The sequence below is a fragment of the Dermacentor andersoni genome, chromosome 4 (assembly GCF_023375885.2).
Source record: "Dermacentor andersoni chromosome 4, qqDerAnde1_hic_scaffold, whole genome shotgun sequence".
Lineage (NCBI taxonomy): Eukaryota > Metazoa > Arthropoda > Arachnida > Ixodida > Ixodidae > Dermacentor > Dermacentor andersoni.
In genome coordinates this window covers 14,894,715-14,916,431 of record NC_092817.1, presented here as the reverse complement: position 1 = coordinate 14,916,431, position 21,717 = coordinate 14,894,715, and the positions used below count along the sequence as shown (strand labels likewise).

Genomic DNA, 21,717 nt, shown 5'->3' with positions numbered 1-21,717 from the left:
TATATAAATGAAAAGTATATATGCCCGTTATTTAAAGGACAGAAAAACAACAATTATTTTTTTTACACTACGCGTAGCTGCTTAGCGGCGCGTGGCCTTCCGACATGGCAGCGGCGTGCTGCGTATAGCGTGTAGTTTACCGCGGCCGCCACGAGGTGCCGCGACAGGAAACATCTGGCTAAAGTCCCTTTACATCTGGCTATGGTGCCTCGATGTCCTCCTCCCCCGTCAGAGGACACCGAGGCACCCTACTGTTGGCCGAGGTATTTCCCCTTGATTTCTCCGCCGTGCAGCCTGTGTAGCTTCCAGCGCGCTAGTGGAGACGAAAAGAGGATACCGGTTATCGGTGCGACAACTCCACTTATTCATATGACTCGAAAAAAATTTGCGGCATGAGATTCGTGAGACGACGTTGTTTGACAGGGAGGCCATTTCTTTATTTAGTTAGAGAAGTGTTTCAGGCCCTTTTTAAATCAACGCCACGCCCCACCCCAGTAACATAAATGTACTTTCTCCCCTATCCTTCCCGCTTCCCCCAAGTCGGCTTCCAGACATATTCAACAACTGCCACGTGGGCTTTATTTTTCTTTTTTTCTAGAGATCCATCTGCCAGAATTGTCACTAATATGACTCTGTTTATTTATTTATTTATTTATTTATTTATTTATTTATTTATTTATTTATTTATTTGCTAGTGCGTAGGACGCGCTTCCTGTATCAGAAACTTCGTAAACGTTGCCAATTCGACCAGCGAGAGAGGCCATTCTATGCACACACGACGCGAATAATGCAGTGCATTCCCGAATCTATACGAGCCCCACCGACTGGCTGCCCCAGAATGTGCGATAACGCATGTGTGAAAAGCGGACGAACCTTTAATGTGAAGCATTATTCTCCGAGTCACGACAGTCATTGTGATATCTTTCGGTATCTTGCCGTTTTCATCAGTCAAGAATCAGACAACTACTGCCATCTGCAGTCAAGGATGGGAAGTAGCTGAGGCTTCGGTTGGCGGCAGCGAGCGATAGGGACGACAGAGAACCAGCTAAGCGCGTTGAGTGTGAGCTCATATAGGGTTGCAGAATCAAGCGTCTTTCCTTTCTTTACATCACTATCATCATCTCATAGAGCACATGCGACATGTTCTGCGAGCGTCTCCTCTTTCAACGCACCCTTTTGGCCGCTATCGTATTACCGGGGGCAAGAGACGCGAACGAGTGTCGCTAGCTGAGGCTTCGGTTGGCGGCCGCGATAGTCACGACGGAGGAGTACCAGCCAAGCGCGTTGAGTGTGAGCGCACGTACAACGACGCTTCCCTCGTCCGCCAAAAACAGAGCACTGATTAACGACACCGCCGCCGTGGTCATCCGTCCCGCCAGGTGATGGCCGCGAGGGGATCGCAAACGAGCGTCGCGCTGGTTTAGCTGGTGCAGTTTCCTCTCGGCAGCTTAAAGCACAACAGGATAGCAAAACGGCAAAGCGCGTCTCGCGCCGCTAGGTACCCACCAGCAGGACACACATCGGCGTCTAGTGCTGCAACGATTTGTGCAATGCTTAGCATTACGTATAGATGTCAACTACAGTTGAGGCTACCAGTCTTTTTACTCACCTGTGTTGCCACGCGGCATAATGGGGGAATTAATTATATGCAAGGATGGAAGCCAGTTTAATGCAGACATTACAACAGCCACTTGTGAAAGGCACTGTCCGCAAGTGATCGCTCATAGTCGTCAGGATGGTCAGTTAACTGCTCGTCCCTGCGTGTATTTTCGTGGATTCAGCTGAACGACCGCCGACCGTGCTCGCACAGTCGTTGCGGTCGCTTAGGTTTTGCTTTCTCACTGTGACACCCCATCCCCCTAATGTTCATTTCGTGACATTCCGAATCGAAATAAGGTCTAAAGAGATGCTCTGGCGGTTGCAGGTGCGCTTATCGTGCGCCGACGACCCGAAGCTGCCGCTGGTGTCTGAGAGCGTGCCCGTGCGGGTTGTGTGGAGCTCTCGCTACATGCTCAACGTGGCGCAAGCGGCCATCTCTAGCTGCCACGACGGCATCAATGTCCTCTACCGGTACCCGACTACCTGCAGCAAGTACGCCTTTCTATTTTTTTTTTTCATTGTTCTCTGGCAACAATGTTTTGTTGAAACTCGCGTGTACACGAAAGGCCGGTGTAGGCGCCTCGGAGGCCGGAAAATAGAAACGATTTCAATTAGAGAGAAAAGTTTAACTCGGCTGCAACGCACGCTTCCCTATTTAAATACTTAACAAAAGCACAAACAATTCCATAGCGTAACCGTTTAGTGACTTTGCACGAAATTCGTTAAGTGCAAGTAAGAACGGCAAACTGTATATACTGACATGATCACATTATATCAATTTAGACATTCAAGTATTTGATAAGAGTGCGTATTCGTCCTCAGACTCAACAAAGGGACTTGTTTCATATGCGCTATACTTATACTAACAAGCAGGAAGAACACACTATAGCACGAATGAAGCGCAAGCTAACGACTTCTATATTTTGTACGTTACCCTTAACCAACCTATACATGCGGGGTAATTCTCCAAAATAAAGTATTTCTTTTGTGCTTCATTCGTTTTTCCCTGTACTTCTTGTGCTTGTGAAGTAGGGCAAGTTGTACAAGTGTTTCCAGCTTCTGTATTTCTGAGTGTTATTATTCGCTGTGTTTAAGGGCATGTTAGCGCCTGTAGGGGGCGCCAGTTACTCTTCTTCTTTGACTCGACAGATGTGCGCAAAACGATGGAAATGTTACAAGCAAAGATGATTTCCCGAGTGAGTGCACATGGAACAGGTAGCTACTCTCAATAATTTCCTGTTATTCACTAAGAATGACTCGCTGTTAGACCGCCTATATATACGACTTGGCTGTATCGATTTATTATCTGGCCAGTCTCATGGGGTTTGCAACCTTTTAAAACAATGTGTGGTGCTGTGGTATCACAGTTCTTCCCTTCAACGAATTGTGCGTGCACGTGGTGACGAGCTTATTTCCCGTTCCGTTACTGCCATGGTTGTGGTGCACAAGGCAACTAATAAACGGTCGTTTCACATTTTCAAACTTCTTTGTTGTCCGCAGCTTCAATTGCGCATGGTATCCCGTGCGTTTGTCACACAGTGTATGTAGGCTTTATTTCTCTACCGAGCCGGCGCCACACAAGCTTTATATTTAACTTGGTTTAGAAATGAAAAAAAAAGGTTCCTATTCAGTTCGTAAATTTCATTATTCGAACACTCCTAGTTAAGAACAAAGAACAAATACAAAAGCCCAACTTGGATACGCATGCACCAAGTTCAACGCATTTTCAAACCAATTCATCTCCCAACTCAAAAAGCGTAACAAAGGAAAAGAGGGGACTGACACGCAAATGTCATTTTCTTGATATAGAACGGCCCTGCAGTCTCACATGCGTATCGATTTTTGTATCTCGTCGTGCTTGTGCGCTCAAATAAAGGTTTGCAGTCACATGCCTACAGAAGTAGATAGACATGAGCATATGTTTCAAATTGATGCTTGCAACCTCGGAGTAAGATACGACTGCCGACTTGCTTGATAAGGCAGTCCTGCTGGTGTCCTGCCGATTTCAGCTTCCCGAAGGAGCGTGCTGGTGGCGTTGAAGCTTGCTAGGGGAAGGAGAATATCTAAATTTTCGGATACGAGTCGAATACGAATAGTAAGTATCGAACATCGAAATAAATATCAAGTACTCAAACGTGGACGCACATAGTTATAGCAGGAATATGTATTTCGGTATAATTAGTTTTTTTTTTTACTTTTACTGACCTTTTTACTGACTAGAGAAAAGAACAGCCTACAGTACCCGCCGTGGTTGCTCAGTGGCTATGGTGTTAGGCTGCTGAGCACGAGGTCGCGGGATCGGATCCCGGCCACGGCGGCCGCATTTTGAGGGGGCGGAATGCGAAAACACCCGTGTACTTAGATTTAGGTGCACGTTAAAGAACCCCAGGTGGTCGAAATTTCTGGAGTCCTCCACTACGGCGTGCCTCATAATCAGAAAGTGGTTTGGCACGTAAAACCCCATAATTAAATTATTTTCTTTTGGAAACAACAGCCCACTATCGCAGACAATCAGCATCAGTTTTTAACATAAGAGCACTAATTGCCAATAAAAGAACTGTAAAAAGGCTCTGAATATCTTTAGAGCCTGGTCGCAAACAAGCTTTCCGAGAATGACTGGCTCTTGCATGTCTAGCTTTTAAAAACACTGAATAAGTGATCATTAAATAAATATAAAAAAATTGTGAAAAGAAGCAACTTTACTAGCCAACTGGCATTGATGAATGAAAGATTTACTCCTGAATTAGATGCCTATGAAATCGTTCCGTAGTTTACTCGAAGTCAGATGCTGCTGAAAGACTTGTTAGACACATGTAACATGACCCGTTGCAAGAAAAACAACATATGGCGTAAATATATTTAACAGCTAAATGACTATAGACTTCAAGAAACATTATATTGTCACGTAGTAGTGACGGCAAAGGACGCAGTAGCAATACTGTGAATGACAAAACTAACTTTATTGGGCGTACCTGTGCCAACAAAAACAGGCTACACTTAAAACACAACGATAGCTGCGAACACAGTCGGCGATTGTCGAAATCTGATCAGCGGGTCAAGCGCGTCGGCTTTTATACATGAGCCATCGAAAGTTACAGAATAATCGCTGGTGCCCGCGTGTCTTCCAGAAAGTTCTACACAATTCGCATAGCCCATGCAATCAGATTACGCAAGCTTCAGTGGCAACAGATAGCAGAAAGAACCATCGATAACATTCCAGAAACTTCCGATAAATGCGGACGCGTCCCGCGCTGAGCGATAACATTTGTTAGACGGTGAAAAGCGGCCACCGGGAAAAGATACACAAGTACACGTGTCAATATTACAGACTACAAGCAAAAATTACAGCTTTTCATATAGGCTACCGCCATGAAACCAAAAGCACAGCTTGCATTGCCCATTTTGTTTCTTCATTGCATCAAAAAACATTTGTCTTTGTTTCACTTCTGATAATTTGGGATACTTTTTTTAACAGACGGAGAACAGTATAACCCTACTTTAACAGCCCGTTGTTGCGAAATATTTGGTTAGTGCCGGTATTCGAAACCACAGCAAAGTTAATTTTCGAATGCGAATAGTTAGCATGTAATATCATTCAATTCGTATTTGAAACTTCAAATATTGGCCTACCCTTAATTATTGCTAATACTAGCCGCCGTCGCACTGTGCAGCTCCGTCGCCTTCTCGCAACACCGATAATACCGCGAGTTTCCAGCACAGCGTTGGGTTTATCGCGCTTTTTCAGATGCAGATAACGAACTGGAGCACTTCAATGACGCGCTTTTCAAGCGACTGCCGCCAGGTTTCACAATGTCGGTATGCATAGTCGACATAGTCGGCGCACTTTAAAGTGTATGCCGATAAATCATCATCAACATCATTAGCATCGTATTGGGCCACTTGCCTCGGGATGTGAAATGCGTGCCGCGTAGCGTCTATAGGCGCGCCCTTTGCATTGCAGTTGCATATTATTGCACCAGGTAGCAAGCCAGGTAGCAGTTGCATAGGTATCGGTACAAGGTAGACGGACAAGTTTTGAGCAAGAAAAAGAAGATTATGGAGATGTATAAATATTGAATGAAAAACATGTATGGCATACCTGATTAATTCAAGCAGGCTAGGTGACTGTCAACCTCCCGTTTCAAAGGGAATGCCATTAAATCATCGTTATCATCATTAGCATCGCATCGTGCCATTTGACACGCGATGTGACATGCGGGCGGCCTAGCATCGACACGTACACGCTTGACATTGCAGTTTCGTTATATTCCACCAGGTGTGCCAACATGTAGCAGTTGTATATAGCAGTTGCATGCTGCATGTAGCTGGACCTGGTTATCCCAAGCAGGCTAGCTGACTATTTTTCACCACCGCGTTTCGAAGGAGATGCGAATAAACCGTCATTATTATCATCATCAGCAGCAGCAACGTACCGTACCACGGGTCAAGTGAGGGAGTGACGAAACTCTATTGCAGGTCCGGCGAGGACGCGACCTCGTCGCGCACCCGGCTAGTCCCACGTCGGGACCGGCAGGTCTAGAACATTGGCCCCGTCGCGGGCACGCCGGGCAGCCAGGATTTGCTGGTCTATAGAGCGGGGCTACGCAGAAGCGAGTCAAGGGATGTGACATGCGCGCCACGTAATGTTGGTACCTGCGTGTGTTTGCTCCGGTACGCGATGTGGCGCCTCCTCCCAAAATATGAACCGCTGCTGAAGAAGCGAATCGTAGAGCTACGTGCGCGTCTACGACCACGTAACATCGGGCTCAGCAGACCGCTGTGCGGAGAGCAGGACAAGCCGCGGCTCGCCGTCGACGCCGGGCGGGCATGTCAGATCGTTCTCGTGAAAACGACGCGAAGACCCTGTAGTACGTGGTTCCGAAAATGGAGTTCCTGTGGATCTCTAGCTTACGCAGTGACTGATGCGTGCGTCGCGCGGGCCTGTGACGTTTTTCTTGTTTTTTTTTAGTTCGCGGTTAATTTATTTGCAAATGCTTTGGACTGGATTTATGCGCACGCAGGTTGGCCTTTCGCATTGATTCTGTGTCTATCTTATTCGAATTTCCCGTTGTTAGCACCTGTCCTGCGTGCTTTCTCTTGTGTTTATGCATATTTAACGCTTCAAGTAAAATGCACCCGAGGTGGTTTTTCCTAAGGACGTCTTTCTGTCCGCGACGTTTCCGTCGCGGCGCAGGGACCGCGACAAGGTACGCGTGTACGGTCTTCCGGGTCCTGCCCGGCTGCCGGTGCACGCGTCTCCCCCCTGGCGCTACCTGTTCGAGCGGAGGCTGCCGCGGGGAAAGCACGCGCTCACTCTGGGGTGCCACCTGTTCCCCGATGCGTACGCGCACTTCTGCTTCGCCTACGTCAGCGTGGCTCGCAATGGCGCCGTCTTCGAGCTGCTCAGACAGTGCCGGCCCTGGTCGCTGGAGTCCGGTGAGACGCTATCAGTGGTCATCCTCCATTTTAAGGCGAAAACCTTATGTGCTCCATAAAGTGAAACATTCGGCTTTCGTCGTTAACATCGGATGGCAAGAAAACTCACGTGATCTAGTGATGATGTCACGTCCACGGCGCTGGACCTGCTGCGACTCACACTGCGGAATCCCAGGGTGAACAGCCAAGGCGTCGGCCGGACGCCCTGGCCCATTCTCAAAATTGTATTCAGGGGTATTAAAATGAATTAAGGTGCATTAAAATGTATTAAGGTGGATTAAGATGGCATTTTAGTTTAAGGTGATAACTTAAACAAGTCCTCATGCTTTCACATTCGAATCACGTAAAATTAAGCGTCTGACAACTTTTGTGCCAAACCACGTGTCTGCCAACTGTTCGGTCAAAATTAAGTTAAAAAGTCTGACGTGCCTGAACTGGGCACGGTGGGCTGTGCGGGGTGCTGTAGGGACGGGCTCCAAATAAATCATTTTGACCACCTGGAGTTCCTTAACGTGCACCCACGCACGGTACACGAGTTGATAATGTTATGATTGGGGGCTCAATCCCATCGCTCGTGATCCGTTGTCAAGATTGGAGTCGGGCATGAATTAGAAGGTAGCTGGCCCATTCCGTCGTCCAACTTATCCACGCTGAGGACGTTGATGAAGGGAAGGACTGCTTCACATCGAGAACGAGGAATATGGGTTTATTTACAGTATCTACATCAGTCTAGCATGACTGCTTAGAAAAGTACATCAGCCTAACATGACTGCTTGAGAGAGTGTCCTGAGCAGCCGCACAACAGCGGTTTAAAAACATTCGGTCCTCCCTCGATACCCAGGTGACGGAAACGGCCGTCCAAGCACCGTAGGAGAGACGTGAGCCACCGTAGGAGAGACGTGAGGCACCGTAGGCGAGTTGACGAGGCACCGTAGGGGAGACGACCCGGCACCGTAGGGGCATTTATTCCCCGAGCTGCAGCGCGCCCGCCGGCTGCCCATTGTCTGGCGTCTTGGTCGGCGCGTGGGGAGGGGTCTCAGTAGACGTTTCCGCGGGCTCAGTAACAATAGTTGGTCCGCCGAGCCCGTTTAGTCACAATGGCGACTTCGTCAAACTCGGCTCCAGTGACGGAGAGTCGAGGACGCACATATTGTTCACACACAGTCGACTTAGTCACGCCGTGGTTAGAGGTTTGCGGCGACGCTCCAGGAAACTTGCCGCCACTGTCGCAACTGGCCGGCAAAACTTGCACTGCAGCTGGCCGTTCTTAACAGTAACTGAAGTTGACTTGCTCTTGGGCTACTTGGTTTATTATTGAATTCACGCTTGCGATCCCGGTAAATTCAGTCATGACTGCACCACGTAGCCGCCGGGTAGACCGCAATTGCACTTCTCTGCCCAGGCTCGTCGTCGTCGTCCTCCTGGGGCAACTGGACCGAGTGGGGTCCGTGCTCGGGGTCATGCGGTCGTGGAAGCCAGATGCGCTACAGGCTGTGCGGCAGGCTCGATGGTACCTGCTTCGGCAGCGCCTACGACACCAGGTCCTGCACACTGGACCCCTGTCCAGGTAAAACCTGCTTTTGTAACTGCTCGCATCCTTTAAACGCACAATTTGTGCAGCAACCACACGCAAGGTATCCACGACGTACACGTATCGCGTTTCCGTAGCGCTGCGCAAACACGTCAGCTAATTGACGTAATGCGGTAACTATTCCGTAATAATGGGTGGTATTTTGTTTAAACGGTAGCTACATGAAATGCACTTTAGCCGCGGTTCTCGTCGTGGCTTCGGCGCATTGCATAATATAGACACTTTAAGTTCGAGCGATGTTATACGATATATGGGCATCGGGGGCAGAATCCACTAAGCTGCGTGGTTTGTACGCAATTTCTTAGCCAAAATGTTCTTACAGCAAGATAAAGGTGCAACTGGTGTGGCAGCGCACTTAACTTACGCCGTCGTATGATAGCGAGATTAAAGCAAAGCTCGGAATAAATGACAAAGAAAAAAAGAAGCACGGTCATCTGATAACATGTTCGCACACAGTGCACCTGTAGTTCAGGCCACGGAGTTGAGGCTGTATTCTCACGCCAAATTACTGCGCACCACGTTCAAGAGGCGAGACAGACACTGTTCTGTAAATATGTGAATGCGGCCTCACAGTTACAGTACGACGCGAACTGTGTCTCAAAAGGAACAGTGCGTTAAAATTCCGGATGAATTTTTTATGTTGTGAAACGTCATCAGCGTATAATTATATTCGCTGCAGGAGGAAGGCATCTCCCAGCGATCTCTAATTACCCCTGATCTGCGCTAGCAGATACCAAGTTTTGCCTGCAAATTGCCTTATTTCATCACGCTACCTTGCCGTCCTCGAGAGCGCTTCCCGATTATGTGTCCTACGAATTAGGTGGCCTGCCCGGCTCCAATTTTTCTTCCTAATGTCAACTACCGCTTACCCCCGTTTGCTCTCTGGTCCACACCGTTCTCTTCCTGTATCTTAACGCCATGCTTAACATTATTCGTCCCATCGTTGGTGTGAGTGATCCTTAACTTGTTCTCAAGCTTCTCTGTTAACCTACAAGTTACTGCCCCATATCTCAGCACCGGTAGAATGCCATGATTGTACCCGTTTCTATTCAACGACAGCGTTGAGCTTCCGGTCATGATTTGGTAACGCCGGCCGTATGCACTCCGACCCATTTTCATTCTTCTGTAAGTTTCCTTTTCATGATCAGGGTTCCCTGTGAGTAAATGACCTAGATAAGCTTACTCCTGCACAAACTCTAGAGCCTGACTGCCGATCATGAATTCTTGTTCGTTTGACAGGCTATTTAACGTTGCCTTTGTCTTCTGCATAATAATCTTCATCCTACTTCGGTTAAAGTCTTCAATCAATTATTGCAATGTATCCCCAGCCTTGCTGAACAGGACGATGTCATCGGCAAGTTGAAGGTTGTTGAGATATTCGCCGTTGATCGTTACTCGTAATCCTTCCCAGTCTAACAGCTTGAATATTTCTTCTGAGCATGCACTAAATACAATGGGAGAGATTGGGCCTCTTTGGCTGAGCCGTTCCTTGATATATATTTTTCCACTTTTTTGCGAATAATTATAACATGGGAAACCGGAACTATCACTGACGCAGAGTGAGGAGTTGGTGATACGTGCGCTCTGGCTGAACGTTGGTGTCCCAATTTTTTTAAAGTCAAGTTTATTGCAAGACTCATGTTGGAGTTACGAGGTAATAGTATTACAGCAGGAGGTCCCAGAGTTTAGAAAAAACTGCCAGGCAGACCTCCTATGATTACATAAATAGGGTTATAATACAAAACCAGCTAAGAAGTATGGTCATGTGAACAATAAGAATAATTAGGTAAGTTTATTATCTATAACAGGAAATTAGATAAATTAGTTAATGGCAATGCTAATTATTAAAAAAACATTAAAATAATCGAAGGCGCGTGAACAAGTAGAATAACAAATATTAACGAGAATAATCAACCCCACGTGAGAGCCCAATCTCGTTTAATTATCAATAATATTAATTACTTACAGGCCGCCATTGGAATATGAACCTGGCAACGTTTAACGCTAGAACGTTATCTAGTGAGGCGAGGCTAGCAGTGCTATTGGAGGAATTAGAGGGCAGTAAATGGGATATAATAGTTCTCAGTGAAGTTAGGAGGCCAAAAGAAGCATATACAGTGCTAAAAAGCGGGCACGTCCTGTGCTACCGGGGCTTAGCAGAGAGACGAGAACTAGGAGTCGGATTCCTGATTAATAAGAACATAGCTGGTAACATACAGGAATTCTATAGCATTAACGAGAGGGTGGCAGGTCTTGTTGTGAAACTTAATAAGAGGTACAAAATGAAGGTTGTACAGGTCTACGCCCCTACATCTAGTCATGATGACCAGGAAGTCGAAAGCTTCTATGAAGACGTGGAATCGGCGATGGGTAAAGTCAAAACAAAATACAGTATACTGATGGGCGATTTCAATGCCAGGGTAGGCAAGAAGCAGGCCGGAGACAAGGCAGTGGGGGAATATGGCATAGGCTCTAGGAATAGCAGAGGAGAGTTATTAGTAGAGTTTGCAGAACAGAATAATATGCGGATAATGAATACCTTTTTCCGCAAGCGGGTTAGCCGAAAGTGGACGTGGACGAGCCCGAATGGTGAGACTAGAAATGAAATCGACTTTATACTCTGCGCGAACCCTGGCATCATACAAGATATAGACGTGCTCGGCAAGGTGCGCTGCAGTGACCATAGGATGGTAAGAACTCGAATTAGCCTTGACTTGAGGAGGGAACGGAAGAAACTGGTACATAAGAAACCAATCAATGAGTTAGCGGTAAGAGGGAAACTAGAGGAATTCCGGATCAAGCTACAGAACAGGTATTCGGCTTTAACCCAGGAAGAGGACCATAGTGTTGAAGCAATGAACGACAATCTTATGGGCATCATTAAGGAGTGCGCAATAGAAGTCGGTGGTAACGCCGTTAAACAGGAAACCAGTAAGCTATCGCAGGAGACGAAAGACCTGATCAAGAAACGCCAATGTATGAAAGCCTCTAACCCTACAGCTAGAATAGAACTGGCAGAACTTTCTAAGTTAATCAACAAGCGTAAGACAGCGGACATAAGGAACTATAATATGGATAGAATTGAACAGGCTCTCAGGAACGGAGGAAGCCTAAAGGCAGTAAAGAAGAAACTAGGAATAGGCAAGAATCAGATGTGTGCGTTAAGAGACAAAGCCGGCAATATCGTTACTAATATGGATGAGATAGTTCAAGTGGATGAAGAGTTCTATAGAGATTTATACAGTACCAGTAACACCCACGACGATAAGGTGAGAGAGAATAGTCTAGAGGAACTTGAAATCCCACAAGTAACACCGGAAGAGGTAAAGAACGCCTTGGGAGCTATGCAAAGGGGGAAGGCAGCTGGGGAGGATCAGGTAACAGCAGGTTTGTTGAAGGATGGTGGGAACACTGTCCTAGAAAAGTTGGCCGCCCTATATACACAATGCCTCATGACCTCGAACGTACCGGAATCTTGGAAGAACGCTAACATAATCCTAATCCATAAGAAAGGGGACGCCAGAGACTTGATAAATTATAGACCGATCAGCTTACTGTCCGTTGCCTACAAAGTATTTATTAAGGTAATCGCAAATAGAATCAGGAATACCTTAGACTTCTGTCAACCAAAGGACCAGGCAGGATTCCGTAAAGGCTACTCAACAATAGACCATATTCACACTATCAATCAGGTGATAGAGAAATGTGCGGAATATAACCAACCCTTATATATAGCCTTCATTGATTACGAAAAAGCATTTGATTCAGTCGAAACCTCAGCAGTCATGAAGGCACTACGGAATCAGGGTGTAGATGAGCCATATGTAAAGATACTGGAAGCTATCTATAGCGGTTCCACAGCCACCGTAATCCTCCACAAAGAAAGCAACAAAATCCCAATAAAGAAAGGCGTTAGACAGGGAGATACGATATCTCCAATGCTATTCACAGCATGTTTACAGGAGGTATTTAGAGACCTGGAGTGGGAAGAATTGGGAATAAAAGTTGATGGAGAATGCGATTCGCTGATGATATTGCCTTGCTTAGTAACTCAGGAGACCAATTGCAATGCATGCTCACTGACCTGGAGAGGCAAAGTAGAAGGGTGGGTCTGAAAATTAATCTACAGAAAACTAAAGTAATGTTTAACAGTCTCGGGAGAGAACAGCAGTTTACGATAGGTAGCGAGGCACTGGAAGTGGTAAGGGAATACATCTACTTAGGGCAGGTAGTGACCACGGATCCGGATCATGAGACTGAAATAACCAGAAGAATAAGAATGGGCTGGGGTGCGTTTGGCAGGCATTGTCAGATCATGAACAGCAGGTTGCCACTATCCCTCAAGAGGAAAGTGTATAACAGCTGTGTCTTACCAGTACTCACCTACGGGGCAGAAACCTGGAGGCTTACGAAAAGGGTTCTGCTGAAATTGAGGACGACGCAACGAGCTATGGAAAGAAGAATGATAGGTGTAACGTTAAGGGATAAGAAAAGAGCAGATTGGATGAGGGAACAAACGCGGGTAAATGACATCTTAGTTGAAATCAAGAAAAAGAAATGGGCATGGGCCGGACATGTAATGAGGAGGGAAGATAACCGATGGTCATTAAGGGTTACGGACTGGATTCCAAGGGAAGGGAAGCGTAGTAGGGGGCGGCAGAAAGTTAGGTGGGCGGATGACATGAAGACGTTTGCAGGGACAACATGGCCACAATTAGTACATGACCGGGGTAGTTGGAGAAGTATGGGAGAGGCCTTTGCCCTGCAGTGGGCGTAACTAGGCTGATGATGATGATGCTGCTGCTGCTGATGATGATGATACAAAAACCAAAGATATACAGCAAAACGACATACATATTGATAGTTAATTATGATATTAAGGTGGGTCGGTTAATTCTTGAATGAAATATGTCTTGGTGAGCTCGAAGAATGTATGAACGCTGTGTTGTGATTTTATTTCGAAATGTAATGAATTCCATATTGCTACGCCAGAGAAGAGGGTTGTGAACTTGTTGTAATTCGTCCTTACGGCATGTAAAAGAAGATTATTGTGCAGGCAGAACCGGGTACTGTTTTTGTTGGTAAGGTGTTCAGGATCAATACATTCAATGATGATGTCGTGTGTGTTGAGCCTATATGAAATTATGCATAGTTTCTGACGGAATAATTGTCGTAACGGGAGAATGTTAAGTTTAGAAAACAGTGACTTGCAGGACAAATCTAATGGGCTGAAAGTCATTAGTCTCGTGGCTTGGTTCGCAAGTCGCTGCAGACGTTCAGTATACGCGGAATACGTATTGGCACATGACGATGCACAATACGGAAGGTGGCTATGAATATAAGCAAAATGCAAGGATCGTACGATGTGAGGTGGAAAATAAGTTCTTGTCTTGACGATAATGTGGATGCCAAATTCAGTCCTTTTTAACAAGCGATCGGGCGTGTCCATAAAATTTTAGTTCAGTATCTAAGATGACACCGAGGAACCGCGCTTCGTTCGAAGCCTGTATGACGTAATCTCCAATGTGAGCAAAAGGTGGGCGTCGATTGAAATTCGCTGGGAATGGAACACCGTAAATGTGGTGTTAGTGGGATTGATATGCAGATGATTATTTTGGCACCATAAAGTCCCACCGGCCAGTTTCACGACGCCACCGCTGCCGCGGTGCATGCCGGTACTTGTATACATCCGGCCGCTCCAGCCGCCCGGAGTGCCTGTGCGTCCTGTTTCCGAACGACATTTGGCAATTTTTTGGTTTGTGTGGAGTCATCGTGTGACGAGAGGATTCACCTGGTGCGTTCTTGTAGTACCAGTCAATCTGTGCCGCATAGTCCACACACTAGCGAGGCTAATGAACCAGCTGCGTGGATCGAAAACATTAAATGCCTTCACTGCATTATGCTTGTACCCTATCAGTATCTATTCTTTCTGGTGTCACGCTGTGCTGCTAATCTGATGACAGCAACTATACTTTACTACTGCTGTCATCAGCTTGACTATAAAGTCATTCTTATTTTCATTATTATTTATTATCCAAATATCCCCAAAGGCCACAAAGATGCGTATTATAATGGGAGGAGGGCGCACATAAAGTACACAGAGAAAATTTTATTAAAGAAAAAAAACTTAGTAAGGCAGCAATTAAAAAAGACCATAAAAATCAAGTGAGGTTAAAGAAATAGGAAATAAGGATATGATATAATAGCAGTGCAAAAAAAAAGATGCCTGCTAAGAAATAGGACGGGAACAGCACTAAAATTAAAATGAAAAATCCGTCCAACGAAATTAAAAGTAATCACGGGAAAAACATTGACGAATTTGAAATGTCGCCATTTCATGAGTGCACTGCAACAATAATGCAGTGTTTTAGAAGATAGTTTTAAAAACTGGTCTGCAACCACAGCAACTGCTATACAAAGGAAAAACAGGCAGCTCTGAGGTAACTGTGTGCACTTGCGACTCGAACGCTAGCGCGGCACTTGTTGGCTGTTGGTCCTTACATGCGGCTTAATCGACCAGTGCGAATCGCTGATGAAAGCATAGCACGGCTGCTCATAATGGAGAGCGGCGCGTGTTCGCGTCCGCCAAAAAAATAAAAAAAGAAAGGATAGAGGGACGCTTGTCATACGGTACGCAGTCGGAGTTTTCGAAGCAGGAACCGTACCACTCTCTTGAATGCAAATAAAAGGCGCCGCCTAGCTTACTTAAGAACTTCTAGATATCGCTGTTACCGGAGTCTGCGAGTCCTACGCGGAACCCATGTAGGTAAGCATCATTAGGGCACGAAAGTTTCGGCGCCGCACTTCAAACCTGTTTCCAACAGGTATACAAATCCTATTATGTCCGTCGCTAAGCAAACATAACGTTGCAGTCACCGAGATGCACGTGTGCAAAAACAGTAAGGCAAAACGACCGCGTACATCAGCATGTACTGCATCATAGCTCGAACCAATAAACGCGTAATGAGCGGGTAACAACTGAAATGAAAGAGCAGCAGGCAGTTTTGAACGTTCGCTCCGCACGCTGCAATGAACAGCCGATGTAATTTCTTAAAATACTCACATGACGCATTTTTCTCGGTGGTGGAGTCGCAGAGGTGTCTGGGACTCTGCGCAGTACTCAACGAGCGGGTGCTGCGGTGGTGTGGTTAACCAACTGACTACAACCAAGACAACGGCAGTGCTACTTCCGGAAAACCGGCGCATGCGCAGCTCGGTCGGTGGGATCGGTCTATTGATTTACTGGATGTAAATATGGTCGTGTCATCAGCGTAAAGTATGCACTTGGTCTTAGAAAGAATGGTGGGTAGGTCATTAACAAACATCAAAAATAAAGGTGGGCCTAAAATTGATCCCTGTGGGACTCCTACTTTAGTTAACTTGGATGATGAGAAATGGCTGTTAACCTGTACCATTTGAGACCGATTACTCAAGCAGTCTCTAATAAAGTTTAGTGGAGGACCAGATATACCAAATGATTCGAGTTTAACAAGTAGTATGCGATGGTTTATGGTGTCTAATGCCTTGGTCGAATCGATGAATACATAACCCACAATTAGACCTCTGTCAATAGCTTGCTTGATTTCTTCAGTTCAGTTTATTTCCAACAGACTGTTGGGGGTCCTCCAGGCAAAAAAGTTGTCATAGACAACTTGAGGGGACCTGGGGACCATACAGGACAGCAGGCAAAGTGATACATTTACAAAAGAACAATTTGAAAGACTTTACATCGCAGGGTATTTTGAAATAGTGAAAATAATATACAATGCAAGAAAAAATCAAATACAGATATGGAAACTACGAACATACAATGAAAACATAGAAACATGAAAAAATAAATATGCACTTGTGTTAAAGGGTTCTTCACTCATACAACAAAAACGTCTTATTTGCGACTTGAATTTATAGAGTTTCATGCTGAAATTTATTTGTGAATTCACACGCTTTATTAGTGCTGGTATTTGATAAGCGAGGACAGCCCTTCCAAAATTTGTACGTGTTCGTGGTGTTGTTATCCGTTCGTTACGCAGTGCATAACGAGCTGACGTTGTGTGTGCTAAATGTAACAGGTTATGCTTATGTATGTGCAGCAGGAGTTTGTAGTCAGATATTTTACTCGCTTTTAGCAAATTGTGTTTAATAAACAAAGGATTAGTTGGTAGATCTTTGGGTTCACCATGATAATTCTCAGGAATCTTCAGCACTTTCTTTTGCAATACCTCCAGTTTGTTATAATTCGTAGTCGTTGTAGTACCCCAAACTACACACTAAACATTTTAACAACCTTAAGAGTGTAAATCAGTTTGTCGCCAGACGAACACCCTAAGGGCGCTGACTGTCTACACCCTACAGTTGGGGTGAAATTATGCACCCTAGAGGAAGGATGTCCAGCAAAATATATTTAGGGTGCAAGGGTGCTAGTCCACATTAACACCTATCTATGTGGGTGTTGGAAGGGCGTACACACTTTTATTTCTGGTGTGTATGGAAGGCAGGTTCGGCAGTACACGCCTTCAATTACTACTATGTACAGCAATCCACGCGTAACTCTCGCGTGTGCCAGAAGGTTCAAGTTCGGCTACCAAACGCACCGTCCATCAGCCGGCCTTGAAGCTTCTATCGGCATACACAACACCTATACGTGTGGATCGCATTACATATTAGTAATTCATGGTGTATTGTATATTGCAAAACCTGTCTTCGCTGCACAAATACAGCCTAGCAGATTTGACACTTTTGAGCATGTATGTCAACACCAACGGTTACCATGATTACCAGATCCACATAACATGCAACACAGACTGGTAAGATATATGCTGCATTTTCAAGAAGAATGTAAACATATTTATTGCATTCTACAATACAGAGTACAAGAGATACATAAATCACATGAAATCTAAACATGCACAATCACCAAACACATTGGTAAGTACAAGAACATGTACATTTCCCACAAAGGTATCTAAAATATATGTATTGATCAAATCTGTTCTTATTAGAGAAGAAACTATGTATAGCGGCACTGAAAGAGCCTGAGCTGACCTCGCAGTGTTTTGAGCCACATACAGGAATAACTGTTCAGTATAAGCTCCAATGAACGAAAATTCAAGTTTTTGCCTTGAAAAAAAAAAGGGGGATATTGCAAAGGTGAATTAGGGAAGTAAATGAAATGCAGAGCAAACGCACAAGACACCTGTTATTTTGTACACTAATGTAGTCGCGAAGCATTCTGAAAAGTTTGGAAAGTCGATGTAAAGCATAACTGGCCAACATTTTTTAGGCTGACACAATACTTTCCAAGCATAGACGTGCTTTAAGTACGGTTTAAGCCAGGAGCATTATTGCTAATTTTCTCTTTCCAACAAGATTACTTGAGCACGAAAAATATGTAGAATTTTATAGAGCCTACATAGTTTTTCCTCTTTTGTGAAACGAGAGTTCTCTGGGCTAAAGGTGCTGTGTAGCAGATTTTCTAACTACAATTCCACTTTCTATAAATTTTTGTTTTGTAACCCGAAGACACTGGTCTATTATACAATATGTAGCTTGAAAATGGGTTCTTTTCTTACTATAATTCAAAAGACTGAATATTCCACTGTTACTACTGTTTGCGTGCAAAGTGCAGTAGGAGGCCTGATACAAAGAAACCACTGTTGATTAAACGATTTCGCTGAGCAAAAAAGGTGGGCAGTGTTTTAAGATACATAGTAAATTTCAAAATTATTTGCAATTAGATGCGTAATACAAGACTAGGCCTGCTGTAGCATGTGAGTATGCAAATTAGCAAATATTCTTTATTAAATCAGCCATACTCTGGTTATTAAAAAAACACAGCACAGGCAGTCATGCATAAGTTCAAGGTAAATATCACACTGTTAACATTTGTCAGCAAGAAATGGTCGTATCAAACATTATAAATATACTGAACAAGGGTGGTTTCTTGGGATAGTTGGCAATTCATGATAAAAAATGACGTACAGCGCAAAGGACAAGAACTACGAGCGACGACATCCACTGCTCTGACTTCCAACAATATTTTATTCCGTTGCCACATTGTGTGCATATATGTATATACAAGAGCGGGCATGCGCAGAAAATGAAACGGAGTCACAAGGGGTGTCTAACAGAAAGTCATTGTACTAAGAACATGGTCACTTGAAAAAAAAAAAAAAAACATTACGATTTCTATCTGTTGAGATAGAAGACTTGACTAGGGGTCAGCGCAATAGAGGGGGCACTAACGCCCACACTATTAAGTTTTCTGGTGAAGTCAGCTTTTATAATTTCCCGGATGAGCTGTGTCTCGCTAAAGGTTCCGTATCTTCAAAGAGGGGCACGCAGCCGCAGTCCCGGCAATGGGCGCCCCATTTGCCTTGAACAGCGCTATGGACATTGTTATAGTGCTCTCTTAAACTATCGTTTAAGCCCCTGCCTGTCTGTCCAACAAGTTTACTGCCGCAAAACAGGGGAATCTGGTAAGCCACATTCGTTACGCATGTCGCAAAACGTTGTCTTTACCCGACAGAGCAACAACTCTGACGCGATTTAGGCGTATCTACACGCTTACAGAGCCTTGCCTGCTTTTCCGTCACTGAGAAAACGACTGTGATTCCTGCATGTTGCCCAATCTTTTTTAGTCTATGGGAGACATCATGCACATACGGTAGAACTGCAAACCATTGTCTTTCAACCGGCTGGTTAATTGACTGAGCGGGCTCATCACGTTTTGTGCACCTCAGAAGCTGTCCCGCTATCGCTAAAATTAAGGCCGAAGTGTAGCCAGCCCAAGAAAGGCGATCAACCTGTGCAGCAAGACTATGTTGCATCTCGTGTGAGCAAGATTTATTGAGGCTGTTTACGAGGCAACACCTTTAATACCTCATTTAACGAGCTTTGGGTATGCGGAGTTAAAGGGCAAGAGTGACTTCTTACTTCTCGGTTCGGAGCACCAGCACACATGTTTGTTTCCAAGGCACAGCCTGATATCTAGAAAGCGCAAGGAATCATCAATAGGGACCTCATTCGTTAGTTCTAGAGGCTGCAGCTATTTCTTAAAGATCTCCAAGACTCCCGAAGCAGCAGGCTCGAAAGCGTGATCAGTGCAATCAATAAATACAAGGTAGTCGTCCACAAACCTGCACACTTTGACAACAGGAGACACATGTAGGTGACCTTGAATATTGCGATCATGATGAGCTAGATATATATCACTTAGTGGCGGGTCCAGGCATGATCCTATACAAACACCATTCATTTGTATATTGTATAAGATCATGCCTGGCGCCGCCACTAAGTAATATTTATCTAGCTCATCACGATTGCAATATTCAAGGTCACCTAGACGCATCTCCCATTGTCAAAGTGCGCAGTAGGATAAACGGGAGTAGAAGTAGGCATAATATATCGCTTTCTTTAGCTGCAGAGGAATTAGATCTGATAATTTGATAATAAACCAACTGTTCTGCTTAGTTCTGAGGTTAGTTTGTTTAGGTGTGTATTCCACGACATACCTTCTTCAAACCACACACCTAGAAATTTCTGACATTTTACGCGTGCTATAACGGTGTCCTGGAATATCAGCGTGAGTTGACTGTCACATGTTTTGTTAGTGGGTTTGAACAAGACGTAGATAGTTTTTTTTAGGTTCAGTGCTAATTTTATTTGCATGAAGCCAACTATCAAGCTGCATTAGGTAGTCGTTAATCGTGTTCTGAAGGTCATTAAGTGTACGCGCAGAAAAAAAAAATATATTGGTATCATCTACGCAAATTACTAACTTTGGGGAGTTAGGTATATCAAATATATCGTTTATGTAAAGTATAAATAACAAGGGTCCTAGAATCGGCCCCTGAGGTACTCCTTGTTTTACTGTAGTAGTTGGGAAAATAACATCACCAATTTTTATACACTGTTTTCTGTGGGAAAGATAATTTTTATAAAGATCTAAGGCAACGCCACGATTGCCGTAATCATGAAGTTTAACTAATAAAATCTCATGGTTAACACAATCAAATGCTTTCATGAAATCAATGAAGAGACCAATGGTATAAAGCTTATTTTCAATGTCACCCATTATTTTAGCTTTTACACGTGATAACGCTAGCTCTGTTGTTTTATTTTTCTGAAAACCGTACTGTGCGTCATTTATTACGTGGTGCTTAGTTATAAAATTCAGGAGGCGCGTTTTAATAACATCTTCAAATGCTTTAGATAGCACGGGCAGCACCGAGATTGGCATGTAATTACATATGTCACTAAGGGCCCCACACTTGTGTACTGGGCCTATTGGGCCACACTTGTGTAGTTAAAGTAGTAAGTGCCAGTTCGGTTGAATATCCTTGGCGAAATCCGAATAGCTGAGGAGACAAAATGTTAGATTTCTTTAAATAGCGCATAAATCGAGTGTGGAATAGCTTTTCAATCACTTTACAAAAAAAAAATGGGGGGGAGGGGAGGGCAAGGATACAAATTGGTCTGTAATTCCCTACTGAAGTCTGATCACCTTTCTTGAAAACAGGAACTATTCTACCAGCTTTGAGACAGCTCGGAAACACCCCTGCAGAGAACAGTTTGTTAATTATTAGTGCCAAAACTGACGATATTTCATGCGAACTCAGTTTTACTTTACAAGGATCAATGTGGTCTAACCCAGCGCTTGTAGTCTTCAAAGATGTGATGACCTGGTGAATTTCATCTGCAGTCGTCAAATGCAGATAAACGGAATGACTACACCGAGGTATATCAGGTAAAGGACACGTTGGCTGCTGCGTATCCGTAGATGCGCAAGAATGCTCACTGAATGCGTTAGCTATTCTAAGAGGATCAGTATACATTTCGTCGCCTTGCTTTATCTTTATTGTTGTCTCTGAGCAATCATTTTTTTTCAGAAACTCTAATAATTTTCCAGCAGCGCGTCGTGTTGCTTGTGTTCTTTACAATGAGATCCTGGTAATAATTGCGCTTAGCGCTGCCTTAATAGATAACGTTGCAGAATATTTCTGAAAGCGGGCTTTTAATGTAAGGTTAAAAGGCTGCGACCTTAATTTCTTATGAAGGTTATTCTTTTTAATAATGGACTTTAACAGGGGGTT

At 44.6% G+C, this 21,717-nt stretch overlaps 1 protein-coding gene across 2 annotated transcripts in view; it reads left to right on the top strand.

The window, feature by feature from the left end:
* gogo (thrombospondin-1 like protein golden goal) overlaps nucleotides 1-21,717 on the top strand; it is a 67,946-nt gene that overhangs the window by 33,054 nt on the left and 13,175 nt on the right. For both annotated transcript variants that reach the window (XR_008613584.2, XM_050182557.3), the window contains exons 4-6: nucleotides 1,925-2,091; nucleotides 6,794-7,035; nucleotides 8,438-8,602. Coding sequence is in view for 1 of the 2 variants with exons in the window: in XM_050182557.3 (XP_050038514.2) it covers nucleotides 1,925-2,091; nucleotides 6,794-7,035; nucleotides 8,438-8,602 (574 nt within the window). In the remaining variant the exon portion in view is untranslated. The remainder of the gene's footprint in view (nucleotides 1-1,924; nucleotides 2,092-6,793; nucleotides 7,036-8,437; nucleotides 8,603-21,717) is intronic.